A 13767-nucleotide genomic window follows, 5' to 3' on the forward strand; every position below is an offset into this window, starting at 1 on the left:
GATACTGCGCCTTTCGTTCCTGTGAACCAATTATTATTATTAGTACCACATCTGATTGGGCACCTTTAAAGAAGTGTTTTTGCTGTTGGTATGGGGGGGGACATCAGAAAACAGTCAAGATTTAATAGTTCTTTATTCACCAGTTGTAGAATGCAAGCTTTTTGAAATAAGCATGCCTTCTCAGAACAGTGCACGATAAATTGACAAAAAGGCACTCTCTACTGGAAGCACCATGGTCCTTGCAAGTAATGGTATCTTCTTTATTTCGACTTTATTTTGGGGCAAATTGGTCCGTGTCACAGTTTTAACAGTGCAGTGAAGGAATCAACACTGTAAAACAGAGTGGCATTGGAAATAGTGCAGCAGGCTTCTACAGCTTTCTTCACCCATGTTTTGGTTACATGTCTCCAGTGTGGAGACATGTAACAGAAACAATGTGGAAATTGGAATACATCTGCAGACATATTCAGTGCCGACACATGAAGTAGTACACTTAATGCTGGAAAAAAAAAAAAAAAGAGAAGGGTTCAACGCTGCTGAACTGAATATGGAGCAAAAGCATTAGATGCGGTTGGCCAAGTGTTCTTCTTCTTCGTCGTCTTCTCATCATTGAGAAGCAGAGGAGTCCACAGGCCACGGACCACACGACGAGCGATTAGACCTGGCGTAGTATTACTTTCGCAATAAAAAAAATATGTGTGGCCATAGATCAGTTCTGCACTGCGTGCATGTTTTGTGTTTAGTGCTCATCTTCAGCGCCCTCTGCCATCCTTTTTCAACAGATGGTGAACTGATTGTTGACAGAAACGCACAGCCAGTTCTCCTTGAGTCAAAGCCTCAGTCCGATCACCACAGGTTAGTTTGCAGTCGTAGTGCTGGAAGACTTCTTTGTAAGCTGCAGTGTCATACTCATAAGCATAATTGAGCAACTCCGTGTTCTCTCCACCTTTTTCCTTGTAGAATCGCATTGGTTGTGCTGGACTACAAAGACTTGACATTGCAAAGCCAAGTGCCAACGGGCAGCAATGCTATCCGAATTCGGCTGCTGAAAAGTCTTGGCTACAAGGTGCTTCAGGTGGGTTAGTTTTATGGTTGCAGTTGAGGTGTCGTGCAGCACGTATTTTGAGACAAAGCCAGTTCACATAGCTCACGCGTTGAAGTTAATGAGACAGAGTGGAGTGATGCACTGAGGAGAGCTGTATCTCACTTTAAATTTATGCCAGTGATGGTCGACAACCATATCGCAGTTTCTTTTTGTGACATATTATACCAGTTACAATGCCATATGTCATATGTGAAAGCCATATGTGAAAGTACCTGAAGATATCTATAGTGGTTGCGTAGCAACCATAGTTCTGCATAAAGAATGTGATAAAATTCCAATTAAGAAAGGTGTTAGGCAAGGAGACACGATCTCCCCAGTACTCTTCACAGTTCCCTTAGAGGGTGTATTCAAAGACATGGAATGGAAGCACTTAGGCATCAGGGTCGATAGAGAATATCTCAGTAATCTGCGATTTGCTGAAGGCATTGCCCTGTTAAGTAACTCAGGGTACCAATTGCAAGTAATGATTAATGATCTATACAGGAGAAACAGAAGAGTAGGCCTAAAAATTAATATGCAGAAGACTAAGGTTATGTTGAACAGTCTGGGAAAAGGGCAGCAGCTTAATATAGGTAGCCAAGTGCTGGAAATGGTAGGTGAATGTGTCTCTTAGTGACCGCAGATCCGGACCATGAAAAGGAAGTAACGAGGCCAATAAGACTGGGATGGAGCACATTTGGAAATTACTCAAACATTATGACTAGCAGCGTACCGGTGTCACTCAAGAGGAAAGTGTATAACAGTTGCATCCTACCGACACTCGCCTATGGGGCTGAAATATGGCGGTTAACGAAAAGGGTTCTACTTAAGTTGAAGACAACGCAGAGGGCTATGGAACGAAAAATGATAGGTGTAACATTAAGAGATAGGAAGCATGCAGAGTGGGTCAGAGAAGTAACTCTAGTTACTGGCATTCTAGTTGAAATTAGGAAGAAAAAATGGGCAAGGGCAGGACATGTAGCGCGAAGAGATGACTACCGATGGTCTCTAAGAGTAACCAATTGGATTCCAAAGGAAGGTAAGCATAGCAGGGGGCAGCAGAAAGTTAGGTGAGTGGATGAGGTTAAGAAATTTACAGGGGTCAAGTGGATGCAGCTAGCACAGGATCGGGTTAACTGGAAGAAAATTGGAGAGCCCTTCGTCCTGCAGTAGGTATAGTCTGGCTGATGATGGCAGTGACCTGACCAGTTACAAGGATTTAATGGATGAGAAGTTACCTGACCTATTTTGTCATGTGCACTGGGCCACTAACATGCTTACAACTCGCACTGTCAACTGTGAACATTTCAGACTTCTTAAAAATTAATATCTCCTCTTATTTGCAGCCCATTATACTAGTGTTCCTTTAGCTTTGACTGCTGAAAATTTCAGCCAAGTTTTGCTTACACTTTTGTGTCATAATTGTACTATATGGTAGTATTAGGATGCATTTGGTTAAGGTGGATTCCCGGATAAGATGCGCAATGTGAGACCGGGTTGTCTTCCTCAATGCAAGACAAGATCCACTGTAAACGAACTGTTTCGTGTGTTCATCGGTTTAGGTGGACTTTTGCAGCGACTGCAAACCATGGTGACCCTATGCGACGGAACTCTCGGGACATCCATGCAGAACTGATAAGAAAAAAAGAAAATTATTGGGGACACTTAAGCTTCACCTTTAAGGGTATGACGCGATATTAAGCTATTAAGCTACCACATTATCCAGCTACCTGTTGCAGGTGGTCGTTTGCATATAAAGCCCCGCTTTAACAAGCCGTATGGCGGTGTCTATGTCGCCTAGGAGCAGTGTGCCTGACTCAGTATCCAAGAGCATTGGAAGATTGATTCTTATTACACCTTCCCATCTCTCATGAGCAACCCGAGTTGGCAGCTCGTCCTACCTTTCTGAAACCATGTGGTCTCGTTAAGTCGCATAAGCCATCAAAGAATCGGTGTCTTGGGCCGTGTCAGCTGCCAGCTATCACTTGTCAGCATTGTGCCCATGATTTTTCACTTACAACGCCGGCACTGATGCTGATGCCGGATTTTCTGAGTAACGAGGCCTGCAATGCTATTGCATTAAAATATGTTTGCACATGCTTCTTCGCAAAAAAGTGCACCCTGAAAAGACAGATTCTGCGAATCATTGTGGTGAACTGCGGGGAAGCTTTCTTGCCGATGCGGTAAAGGCAGTGCACCTGCCTTTACCTGCCTGCTCTAGCGAAGACCTCACGTGGTCACGCTGCCTCCCACAGACTAAAAGGCGCGTATGTGTTGATTGCATCCGTTTGCTGACCTGAGGCACAAGAACTCCGAGGCCGCATAACGGGCAAGGCTTTGGAACACACATTATCATAGCGCAGAGATTGCCAGATATTGACACTAGTATACCCAGTGTCTACGGCGTGTGGAAACACGTGTTGTGCCTGCTGTGAAGTATGTAACAGCTATTTTGCAGGAGAAGTGATACAGGAGGAGTAACGGAACCTTCCAAGCACTTGAAACGTGGCGGAAAAAAAAAGAAGAAAAAAAAAGGAAAGCTTTGTTCCGAAGAAAATTCAGCGTTGTCTGCGTTTGAGCGAAAAACAACTCTGGCAGGTGTAAATTGGCAGGTGGCGTGGCTGTGCACTGACTTGTCAGTAGGTTGTGTGAAGTCACAAGAGCACATGCATGGCCGAAATCTGCAGCTGCTGTCTACTCAGGCTTCGTCGTTGATATGGTAGAGTGAGTTCAGAATTCAGCCCTCCAGGATTCTTTGATCCTGAATTAGACACCCTCCCCCATGCAAAAATTACAAATGCAAAAAAATTAACGATTAAGTGGGTAGCAAAGTGCACTTACACGAACGAGGATCTGCACAGGGAGCAGGCAAACGGCAGCCATTAACGTTGTTGCATCATATCCTTAAAGGTAGATCATAAGGGCCCCAAAATTTTAAAAATATTTATGGATTTAAAATAGTTTGCTAAGCTTTGTAAAATATTGAATATTGAACAGCTAACATTTGAGTACAGTGAACATAGCAGTCTGTGCAGTAATACATCTCTTTTTTATCTAATGCATTAGAAGCAGGCTATTGGTTGAATGAAACAAAACTTCTTGTCCTTGATGAATGCCTTAAAAGCTAGCGTAAGTATTCTTGTTGACAAAAAAACCTGATGTTTACAACATTTCAATATATTTCCAGGTTCCTTATACAGAATACGATGACAAGAAGCCTGTGCTCCAACGAGTCAAGTACCTGCATGAAAAACTGCTCCAGTGTGTTGCTAGCTCTTAAAGATTAGTGTACATAGAAGACTATTATTCCTCAAATAAATTTAAGATTAAAATGCTCTTGCATTCCTTTCAAAAATTTTTAAGGACATGATGTGGATGTGGACAAAAGTATGTTTGGTAAGTTGCATAAACTGGGAACACATGTACTAGCGCAACCTTATATGCTTTTACATATTTAAATATTTGCAGAGTTAAAAATAGTTTGCCAAGAGTAAGCCAATAATGTTTTTAAAAGTTTCATTTATGCTCATCACAACGTGCGTACAAACTACTCACTAAACTGTGAAATGAATCCAGGACCCTCTGCTAGCCTAGTATAGTGAAGACTTCTAGTTTCCTGCAATTGTGCTATAAATCTCAGATCTGAGTAAATTTAACAGAACTGTGGGTTAACAGCCACATTATATTTATATATACCTATTGTTGCAGATATCAGCAGGTAAGACAGAATAATGGGAATGCATTCAATTTAATTTTCTGAACTGTCTCAAAAGCAAGGGTCTGGTCGCAATAAAGCTCCGTTATATGATGTGACATGGTTACTACCCTGTCTGCTTAGGCAAGCTACCATGTATATTGAACTGGGCATTCAGATTGGATTCAAAATCAAGTGAACCTGACAGGACAGCCAATTGGAACTGTCAATTCAGCTGGGTAGTCCATTCCATGGTTTCAGCTCTACAGCCAAATTCCACCATTCCAGGGATGGTCGAAGTGGTCCCTGAGGTGCCAGTTTGGTTGGCGTTGCCCAGCTGACTTTCTGAGCCTGGGCATGATGGCTTCCCAGTAGAGAGAAAAGTTCCAGTTTGGTTTTCTACCTTAAAGATTTACAGTATTGTACTTGGAGCCAACAGGAGGAGGAGCTGAAATTAAAGCTATCGCTGGCCGGAGCCATCGCTTCATTTGTAGCAGTCATCAGCCAAAGATTCCGTTTTCATGCTCGACATCAATGTTCTTGTGGCAAGCACTAGTCTGCACAACCTTGGCCCCACAGAGCATGCGATGCTTTTAGAGCTGAGAGGGCTCAACTAGCGGGATATCAAGAATGTCCGCGCACTGACGAGGCAGCAGTGTCGGCAGCAAGCAAAGCTTATATATTCACAAGCTTGGATTGTCATTGCTGGTTATCTACACGGTCATCTGGGACTACTGGGCATGCGAAGCCGCTCATATGCATGTCCGAGCTATAAATCTCTAGCTACCAGACCTCTCCTTCCTGGTATCGACTACAGGAGGTATTCCTTCGGGTCGCGCTCGCGACCACACAAATGCCACTTCGGCCGCTGTCGCCCCTTGCGGGTGACAAGTGACGTATGCCGACTATCTAGCGCTACATAGAAAAGCGAGGCAAAGACCTTGCGCGATACCAGTCCTTAGTTGTGAGAGAAGGCTTGTCGCGGTGGCTCAATAGGGGGTGGGAAGTGTTCGGCTGCTCCTGTCCCACCGGTACTGGAAATATAGGTGTTTTCATCCGTTCTAGCGGAGGCTCCTTGCCATCGGGGTATCTGTTCATGCCGTCGCTGCATTCGCCGCCGCTTCGGTAGGAGACGGCGGCTGTTGCGGCGCGCGTATTCTATTTCGATCTTTCTTGCATCTCTTCCAGCTCCCCTCTGACCGCACGAGGCAGCAGTTTATTAAGGCAAAAAAAAAGAAAAGCTTGAGAACCCCTGCTGTAAACTAAAACAAACCAACCAACCATTTTCTCCGCCAAAACGTGGCCGCCGCGGCAGGTAATCCGCATGCACATCTCCTCGGAGGCATCGGCCCTCGCTCTTGCTCTGGATCTGACCAATCCCACATTACCACCACCGACAGTGATTTTAACATTTCTGCGCGGGTCGCATATCCCCTGCAGCCTGTCCCTCCTCCTAAAACGCCAGAAAATTGACTATAGTTGCGAGGTATACTGCGTGCGAAGGACGTTTTATTGCCTTTCATGCATCTCGTTTTTATTTGCTGGCTTGTGCAGTTGACCCTACATTGCTGTGTGCTATGCTGGCAAATGCTCCGATATGTCACTGCGCGCTCATGTAGCCATGCTGCGAAGTTCGCTGAACTTTCTGGTACGCCATTCGGTCTCCTGTACACCAATGTATGACTCGAGATAGCTGTTCAGAGATTTAGGTGTGCACCTGTGCCTGCAGACTGCAGTCGCGGGGATTACCAGGAAGATGAACTGGCCCCAAAGGGTCTCGCGGCGAAGAATCGGCGGCGGCTGTCGACTGTGTCGAAGATTGTCGACGGTGCCACCGCCAGAGCCCCGCTCCGTCCCTTTATCCCCTTCCTGCCGCGGCTCTTTTCCTCGCGCATGCGCAGTTCTGCCCACAATGTAGTGAAAGATTTGTCTAGACTTCAGGTGTTTAGAGGAGGCGCTTGGATGGCCTTGAGGGGGCTTCCCTTTATGGTTCGCTGCCGCTTTTCTGGTCGGCGGAAAATGCCATGAAGCCCGGGGCTTTCAGCGCATAATTACTCCCTTAACGACTGTTCTTTGCAAAAGAACCGATGAATGAAACACCCTAAATGACTTCTGCTGTTTATGTTTGGTTGGAACCTTTCCTTTTCCAAACATTCGAGTCGTCGAGGGAATCGCAGAATTATTGATTTTCCTTTCTTCGACCTCTGGTTTGAAGATAACATTTCTCCAATATGGGGGTAAATTCGCCTGGTCATAGGCTTAGTTAGTTGTAAAGTTTTCTATTTGCTTGTTTCTTGTATTATTTATGTTGTTATATATAGCTAACCTTACCTCTCCTCGAGTAACGTGAATGTTTTGTAGAACCAACAAGAGATCAAGAAACCCCGATTCCATCATCAGCAAGATATGTCCTCTTATCGCCACCTGAAGGGAAACAATCTTGCCGACTGTCACGTGTGAGTTGAAACCGCCGCTTAAAGAAGACTAACTAGGATCCATCCCTAACAGAACCAAGAAACTGTCGGCATGAAGCGTACGAAGCAGACGCAATCATCAGTGGGAATTCCGGAGCGGGGCAGATGGCACAAAGTGCGCGCGTCTGCTCGGAAGCAATAACCATTGAGAGGGCGGAAGCAGAAGAAAGCCAGACGTGTTGCGGCGGTTTCGTGGACCAGGACCACTTGTTCACGGCAACTCACGGGGCCCGCGGCCTTGAAGATACGTGGGCGCAATGCACCTCAAGGCGAGTAGGACGTTATAGGCGACGACGCCTGCTCCGCGCGGCTGCCGCGGCAGTAGACAAGTGACTCGAGCTTGGGAGCTGGTGCGGGAAGGACCTAAGAGGTTGCCCTCCTGGGCCGATCTATCGCGACCTGTGCTTCGGATCGTCGAGTCGCACTTTCGATTATGCATCGGAGGCCCCAGCGAGACTTCGAGCGACACCCTTCATCAGCACCTTAAGACAAGTACCAAATGGAACAGTCCCTATTTTCACTGATTAGTTACTACTAGGGACTCGAGCTTGGGAGCTGGTGCGACAAAGACGCAAGAGGTTGCCCTCCTGGGCCGACGCATCGCGACCTGTGCTTCGGATCGTCGAGTCGCACCTTCGACTATGCATCGCAGGCCCCAGCGAGACAACTTCGAGCGACACCCTTCATCAACACCGTCAAGACAAGTACCAATTGGAACAGTCTCTATTTTCACTGATTAGTTACTACTAGACTCGAGCTTGGGAGCTCGTGCGGGAAAGACGCAACACGAAAGACGCAAGAGGTTGCCCTCCTGGGTCGATGTATCGCGACCTGGGCTTCGGATCATCGAGTCGCACCTTCGACTATGCATCGGAGGCCCCAGTGAGAACCAAGCGACACCCTTCATCAGCACCGTTGACAAGCACCAATTGGAACAGTCTCTATTTTCACTGATTAGTTACTGCTAGGGACTCGACCTTGGAAGCTGGTGCGGGAAAGACGTAAGAGGTTGCCGTCCTGGGCCGACGTATCGCGACCTGTGCTTCGGATCGTCAAGTCGCACTTTCGACTATGCATCGGAGGCCCCAGCGAGACAACTTCAAGCGACACCCTTCATTAGCACCATTAAGACAAGTACCAATTGGAACAGTCTCTATTTTCACTGATTAGTTACTACTAGGGACTCTAGCTTGGGAGCTAATGCGGGAAAGACGCAAGAGGTTGCCCTCCTGGACCGATCTATCGCGACCTGTGCTTCGGATCGTCAAGTCGCACCTTCGACTATGCATCGGAGGCCCCAGCGAGACAACTTCGAGCGACACCTTTCATCAGCACCGTTACGACGCGGTTCCTTCGCTTCCGACGCCCTGGGGCTCTTTAACGTGTACTGACATCGCACAGCACACGGGCGCCTTGCTTTTCGTCTCCATCGAAAAGCTGCCGCCGAGGCCGGTATACGAACCCGCGTCCTTGGGAGTCTCCATCGAAAAGCGGCCGCCGAGGCCGGGATTCGATCCCGCGTCTTTGGAAATCGGAAGCCGAGGCGGGATCGAATCCCGGCCTCGGCGGCAGCTTTTCAATGGAGACGAAAAGCAAGGCGCCCGTGTGCTGTGTGATTTCAGTGCACGTTAAGAACCCCAGGTGGTCGAAAATTCCGGAGTCCTCCACTACGGCGGCGTCTCATATCCTGAGTTGCTCTGGGACGTTAAACCCCGGTTCAGGTGTCCACAGAAGCAAGCATGGCTGATACTGCCTTTCCCTTCCTGCGGATCACTATTATTATTATGTCATGTTCAGCGCACTTGTTGCTTCTCTCCTGTTTCCGCACATGCGCACTAGTGGCCTGTCTTACAGATGGCGATTGATTGATTTATAGAAGGGAAAGGCGCGGTAACTGTCTCACTTGTTTTCTGTGGACACCTCAACCACGCCGTAAGGGAAGGAAGGAACTTGGGAGCGAAAGTGGAAAGAGAGAGGAGCCATAGTGGAGGCCTTCGAAGTAATTTCGACCACTTGGGGATCGTTAACGTGCGCTGACATCGCACAGCACACGGACGCCTCGCCTCCATAGAAACGCAGCCGCCGAGGTCGGGTTCAAACCCGGGTACTTCGGCACAGTAGTCGGGCGTCTTACCATTGCACTACCCCGGCGGGGCCTTACACACGGCGAAATGCTCTGGTCGTATACACTCTAGATGGCGAGGAGGTGGTTGCTAGGCAGCGGCGGTGAGAGCAGTACAACCACGTTGGAAATTGGTTCCACGGCGAAATCGCTGCATTGCGGCCAATGTAGTTTTCGCTACAAAAACAATGCTACTGGCCCTCATCACTCAAGTTCAAGTTGGTCACCCCCAACTGGAGGTCACCCCGGACTCCCCCAGCCCCAAATAATCCCTTAATTTTGTGGCAATAAAAGTTGTTACCGCCACCACCACTGAAAAAATGCGTGAGCCTGAGCGTTGCTGTGTTGTCCGCGAGATATGTTAGCGGGATTCCACGAGTGACAGATACTGCGCCTTTCCTTTCCTGTGAACCAATTATAGAACGCCGGTGAACTTTGATGCGTTCAACGGAACGCGGGTTGAGTTCTACAGGGGCGCCCGATGTACCGTGTGCAGCAGCAATGCTCAGGAAACCCTTGGAGGGCTATTCTAGCGAGAGCGCTATAATAACTGCACAGGTCCTGATCGGAGGTACTGGTGAGTAGGTATCTCCCAGTAATCTAGGGCCGCCTTTGGTGAAGGAGGATGCGGGAATGAGGGGCAGGTGAGTGTTGTGTGTAGAAAGTCACCAGGTTTGCCGCAGGGCTTGCAGGAAGAAGGAAACATCATGAAAGCGGGCGTGGCGAAGGATGAGGTATGCATCCGGGTCGAAAAAAAAAAAAAACTACAAAGCTGTATAAAAAATAGGACGAAATAGTCGGTAGTTCTGTAGTAAACACCAGAATTTTCGGTAGATATGTAGTACTTTCCTGTTGTTCTGTAATTTTTTGTCTTACTTTTTGTAGTCTTAGTTTTGTAGTACTTGTCTGTTGTAATTACAGAAAATTCTGACGTTAGTACAGAAATTTTTGTTGGCACAACAGGTTCACTAAAAAAACCGCACAGAAATTCTGTTGTGACAACAGAAAATATTTTTTTCCAACTGAATGGGCATTTGCACGTTTGTAGCTTGCGCCAATGGGCAGATTGTGTTATTGTGAGAGTCGGGGCAGGGGGTGCGTAAATTCTATTTTCGCAGTAGTAGTTAAGGATTTCAATTTAAGGATGTCATGACCTGGCAGCTGGCCGAGCACTAACTGGACGTAGGGCTTCCTGACATTACGTTTGGCAGGAGCTGCCAACTCTGACCTCTCCTTTCATATGGGAGGGTGATATCATAATCAGCCTGCCAAAACCCTTGCATTCACGTTATCCCTAGGCCACGTAGACACGTTTATACGGCTTGGTTAAAGCGGGGTTTCATATCTTGGCCAGTAGCTTATCGTAATAGTGGGAGTGAAAACAGAGCGATAGAAGATTCGTCTCATCGCACTTTAGTGGTCAGAAGTGTCCCCTACAGCATAAATTGTCGTGGACTATCGGCCACGGACGAGGGCGACACCACGTGGCAAGTGGTCGTGTCGAGAGACTTGCACTCGAGTGAGGCAAAAAAGGCCCACTGAGACAGTGGGAGAATGACTGTGTGTGTATACGCGTTATGTATCGTTCCTTTGTCGCCGGCTGACTGCGCCAGAATAAATGGTTGTGAACTTTGTGCTAGCGCGTGCAACAACACTCGGCTACGACATGGTGGCAGCAGTGGTGAGCAAGGGGTATAGTGCTAAGGGAGGACAACGGGCCTGACGCTACGGAAGAGGCCGTACACCACCCTGGTAGCACGCTAACCCTAACTACGCCATGCCCGACAACGTTGCGCCCCAAGCTCGCGCAGATGGCAACGCACAGGCTGCCCCTATGTTCAACTGTGAGGTTCTTTCCTTCAGATCTACTTGCCACCATCTTCCATGGCTTATTCATAGACACCAATCGAAATACATAACGAGACAGACCAATGTACAGCGAATACTTTTATCTAAAACACATGAGCGGGACGAGAGTATGACGAGCAAGAGGAAGACTAAACGCAAATTGTCAAGAGTCACGAGATCGATGGTATAGGGGAAGCCGGTGTAGATGCTCTGGGTAGTCACGTCTTTGCGGGGTCGCTGAATTAGGACCTCGGTAAGCCCAGCGGAAGGCCTAGGCCACTGGACGCGGCCCAGTGGAGGCACGAGACCTCGGGTTGCTGTTTCATTCCACAGCCGATGCGGTCTCCCTGACGTGCCTGGGTTCAGTACAGCGCCGAACGCCCGTGCTGGTGATGAGATGTCGTTACAGCAGCGGCGATGAGCAACAGCGGTAGTACTCCCTGATCCGATCACCTGGCACCGCAGGAGGACCAGGACAGGATGCGGCAGGCAGGCCCCAGGTCTGGATACCCAGGTCAGGCCTGGCAGAACAGGCACCGAGCTCCGTAGACAACCGACCAGCACCTCTGCTCGCCTGTTCTCTTCTCCTCATGCTTCGCGCTGCTCCAGCAACCCTCCACGTTCTCCTCGTCTTTCCTCTTTCTCCAAACGTGGTTTTCCTTCTTCGTCTTTTCTCAGTTTCTCTCCACTCTCACAGGTTGTTCACATCAACCCTCCCGCTGTCGAGCTGCCTATGAAGGCCCCAAGACTGGTCGAGATGGGCGAGAGGCTGGGTGCGGTATCGCGTATATCTGGCCTCGTCAAGCAAGACAAAGCAACACAGATTCACACGCTACTCTACGCGATGGGCGAGGAAGCGGAGGTCGACGTGCTGATCTTACTGAAGCCCACAGGCGACCAGATGACATCGTACTGCCAAGTGGTGAGCGCTTTCGAACAACACTTTATCCCGAGAACGAATGTGATCTACCAGCGAGCGATGTTCAACTCGCGCAAGCGAGATCCACTCAAAACTGTAGACGCTTTCGTGACCGCGACCTCTTTAAAATGGCGGATAAGTGCAACTATGTAGCGCTGAAGGACGATCTAATCCGCGACGGCTGGTAGTGGGCTTACAAGATGTCACGCTAAGCGAAAAGCTTTAACTGGATGCCGAACTCACACTGACGAAGGCCGTCGCAGCAGCACGCAACTCCGAAGTAGTGAATCGGCAGCAAACAGAAATTCGTCGCAAAGAGCACCTGACCGTTGCTGTCGACGAAATCAGAAAGCCAGGTCACAGAAAGAGCAGCATTAAAGAAATGAAAGACAGTGTGAAGCGCCTCGGAGTCAGCACACCGTGAAAAGCGAAGATGCAGGACGCTGTCGGTGGTGTGGAGGAGCCCGCAATCACAAGAAAGCACAGGGCCCAGCCACGAGCAAGGTATGCAACAGCTGCGGGAAGAAAGGCCACTACGCAGTAGTCTGCCTGTCGAGCGCATGCAAAGGTGACACGTTGAATCGTTCCTCTGAGCGAAGACAGTACATGGAAGAAGTGCATCTCGGTGAGGTAGAAGCACAGAGCCACGGAGAGTGAAAGCAAAGCTGAATGGCACACCTGTCTTGTTCAAAGTCGACACAGGCGCTGACGTCACAGCAGTGTCGCTTACGGACTACAACAGGGACGCCATGGGACCCCTGGAGACAAGTCAAACACTGACTGGCCCAGGTCAAGTGCCAATTACCACAGCAGGCTTCTTCACAGCAACAATAGAATGCCGACACACAAGAGTGCAAGAGAAGGTCTTCATCATCGAAAGGCTGAGAAGCCCTTCTAAATCGTCTAGCAGTAGAGTCACTAGGCGTTGTGCAGCGGCCACTGGAGCTTGCCGAAACACAAGAGAGCAGCATCTCTGACATCGTAGCCCAGTACCCCAAGCTGAGGTTGGGACATGGGCTGACGAAGACCGAGTACCGCATCAAAGTGATCAGTGACGCTAAGCTCTACGCAGTCACTTACTCAAGGCGAGTGCCCCTGCCTCTTCCACTCGTTGAGACAGAACTGAAAAGGATGGGGGACCTTGGTGTAATACAGAGAGTGTAACAAGCAACTGAGTGGTGCTTCCCAATGTTGAGCTAGGAAGAGGAATGACGAACTGAGGATATGCGTTGACTATGGCCAGTTGAACCAGCAGATTGTTCTTGAACGCATGCTCATGCCCACAGTCAATGAATGCCTTGCTAAACTAGTCAGTGTAAAAGCCTTCAGCAGCTTAGATGAAAGAGCAGGCTACTGGCAAGTTCCCCTCTCCAAAGAGTCACGACAGTTTACAACGTTCATCACTCCGTTTGGACGCTTCCAGTTCCTCAGACTACGCTTTGGCATTTCTACGGCGCCGGAGTTCTACCAACGTGAGATACTTCGAGCCCTGGAGGGACTAGACGGACTGGCATGTCTGCAAGATGACATCATTGTGTCTGGGAGAACAGTCAACGAGCACGACGCAAATCTCCACAAAGCGCTGAGCCGGCTTTTAAGGGCAGGTGTCACGCTCAACGCCAACAA

The 13767-nt window shown here is 48.6% G+C and overlaps 1 protein-coding gene across 4 annotated transcripts in view; it reads left to right on the forward strand.

The window, feature by feature from the left end:
- The window catches only part of LOC146185788 (FAST kinase domain-containing protein 4), a 49401-nt gene extending 44982 nt beyond the window's left edge, over positions 1–4419 (forward strand). For all 4 annotated transcript variants that reach the window (XM_084606717.1, XM_084606719.1, XM_084606718.1 and 1 more), the window contains exons 9-11: positions 783–855; positions 961–1075; positions 4272–4419. In XM_084606717.1, the coding sequence (XP_084462843.1) occupies positions 783–855; positions 961–1075; positions 4272–4364 (281 nt within the window). In that variant the 3' untranslated portion in view covers positions 4365–4419. The remainder of the gene's footprint in view (positions 1–782; positions 856–960; positions 1076–4271) is intronic.
- The last annotated feature ends 9348 nt before the right edge of the window (positions 4420–13767 follow it).

This window comes from Amblyomma maculatum, chromosome 6 (assembly GCF_055883805.1).
Source record: "Amblyomma maculatum isolate TAMU_Amacu chromosome 6, ASM5588380v1, whole genome shotgun sequence".
In the NCBI taxonomy this organism is placed as follows: Eukaryota; Metazoa; Arthropoda; class Arachnida; order Ixodida; family Ixodidae; genus Amblyomma; species Amblyomma maculatum.